General features: G+C 61.1%; 1 protein-coding gene across 1 annotated transcript; it reads left to right on the plus strand.

Moving 5' to 3' along the window:
* The first annotated feature begins 105 nt into the window (after positions 1-105).
* LOC122193285 (transcription intermediary factor 1-beta-like) lies at positions 106-1,528 on the plus strand. Its single transcript, XM_042894029.1, has 4 exons — positions 106-831; positions 927-1,001; positions 1,101-1,235; positions 1,321-1,528. Exons 1-4 carry the CDS (start codon positions 688-690, stop codon positions 1,498-1,500), a joined length of 534 nt encoding a protein of 177 aa, XP_042749963.1. The 5' UTR covers positions 106-687; the 3' UTR covers positions 1,501-1,528.
* The last annotated feature ends 383 nt before the right edge of the window (positions 1,529-1,911 follow it).

Genomic DNA, 1,911 nt, shown 5'->3' on the forward strand with positions numbered 1-1,911 from the left:
AGGATCCGGAGAGGTGGCTGCAATCCCACCATAGAAGCAGTTGGTGTGGGTCGGGTTGATCTCTCTGCCCCCCGGCCTTGGGATCCCCTGCTGCTGACCTTCGTCCCCTCCCTCTGCATCCATCCCTGGGTGGATCTCAGGGAATCTTGCTGCTCACCCTGAAGAAGAGACCTGAGAGCTCAGCTCTGGTGGGATCAACTGCTTCTATGGTGGGATTGCAGCCACCTCTCCGGATCCTTTGGGGGCTCCATCCCAACCCCCTGCAGCCCATCTTTCCTCACAACCGTGGCAGCTGCTGGAGCCGATCCCATGCACCCACCTCTCATCCTCCAGGACCTTTTTAGTCCTCATCCGTCCTGAGTTCTGCTACTGATCCCAAATCCTGGGGGCAACCCGATGAATCTGACCCACACGTGGCTCTCCTTTTCCCATATGGGGCCTCAGCCCCCTTTGGGATCCCATTGTGTGGATCAGGGCAGAGAGCTGTGCCTCGATATCTCTGGTTCTGAGGCTCCTGCCATCCAACCCTTCACACATCCCAGCTGCTCCCTGACCCACGGGGGCACTTCCCCTATCGCTCCCCACGCCGTGATCCATCCTCCCCCCTTTTGATCCCTTCCAACTCCAAGCCTCTCCCATTCTACCACCCCCAAAGCCGGATGGGGGGGGGAGCTGTGGGGGCTCTCAATGCATCCCAACCTCCCAACTTCATCCCACAGCCACGACTGGCGCTGCCTGCTGTGCCAGGACCTCCCCCCCCCCACCGAGGGGCTCCCCAACGGCGCTCCTGAGGAGGGTCAGCTCCCCACGCTCTGCCCCACGGACCAGCAGGTGAGAGAGCAAAGGATGGAGGGGATGGAGGAGAGGATCTGGGGGGGAGGATGGAGAAAAAGGGCTCAGTTTCGTTTCTCTTTTATTACCTGCAGAAGTGTGAACGCGTGCTACTGGAGCTGCTTTGCCACGAGCCCTGCCGCCCCCTGCACCGCCTCTCCAGCTCCACAGTGAGCGATGAACCCCACGCCGGGTTTCACCCTTGGGAAAAGGGTGGGAAAAGGAATTTCCCCCCCATTTTTCCATTCCATCCTATTCTGTCCCTACAGGAGAGCAGCGACGCCATCGACCTGACGCTGATCCGGGCCAAGCTGCAGGGGAAGCTCTCCCCCACCTACAGCAGCCCAGAGGAATTCGTCGCTGACATCGCTCGCATGATCCACCAATTCAACCGCGTGACAGAGGTGACGAGACCCCCCCCTTCCCTGCCCCCAATCACCCCCTCTTTAGGGGGTCTTCTGCCCCCCCTGAGCCCCTATGTTTCCCCAGGACAAAGCTGACGTGCAGTCCATCCTGGGCGTGCAGCGCTTCTTCGAGGAGCAGCTCAGAACTGCCTTCAACAACCGCAGCTTCTCCACCCTCCTCGACCCCGGTGCGCCCATAGAAGGGGCTGAAAGCAACGCAGCGGCCCCCCCTGCCCCCCTCCCTGCCCCTCCTGCGGCCCCCTGAGCTCCCCCCCCATTTGCTGGAGGGCAGCTCGGCTGCTGGGTAGACCTGTTATCCCCCCCCCCCCCCCCCCCTCCCGGGGGGGTGCCCCCTCCCGGCCCCGTTGGGGTGGAGCTGCTGTCCTCAGAAACAGGGATGGAGGAGGGGGGAGGGTGAAGGGGCCTCTTTGTGCCCCCCCCCCGGTGCTTTATCTCGTTTCTGTTCCTCCCCATTCATCCCGTGGGGGTCATCGCGTGCTCCACGCCTCTCTTACTTACTGACAGGGGGCCCGATCCCATTTTTATGGAGGTTTTCCCTCTTCTTTTTATGGGAGCGGCCCTCCTCTATGGTATGAATAATAAATAAAGTTATTTCTTAATCTCTTAGAGCTCCTCTTTATTCCTAATTCCGCCTCCCCCCCCCCCCCCCCCATGG

The sequence above is a fragment of the Lagopus leucura genome, unplaced genomic scaffold (assembly GCF_019238085.1).
Source record: "Lagopus leucura isolate 7727_CA_CO unplaced genomic scaffold, USGS_WTPT01 33621-0_obj-0_obj, whole genome shotgun sequence".
Classification (NCBI taxonomy): Eukaryota; Metazoa; Chordata; class Aves; order Galliformes; family Phasianidae; genus Lagopus; species Lagopus leucura.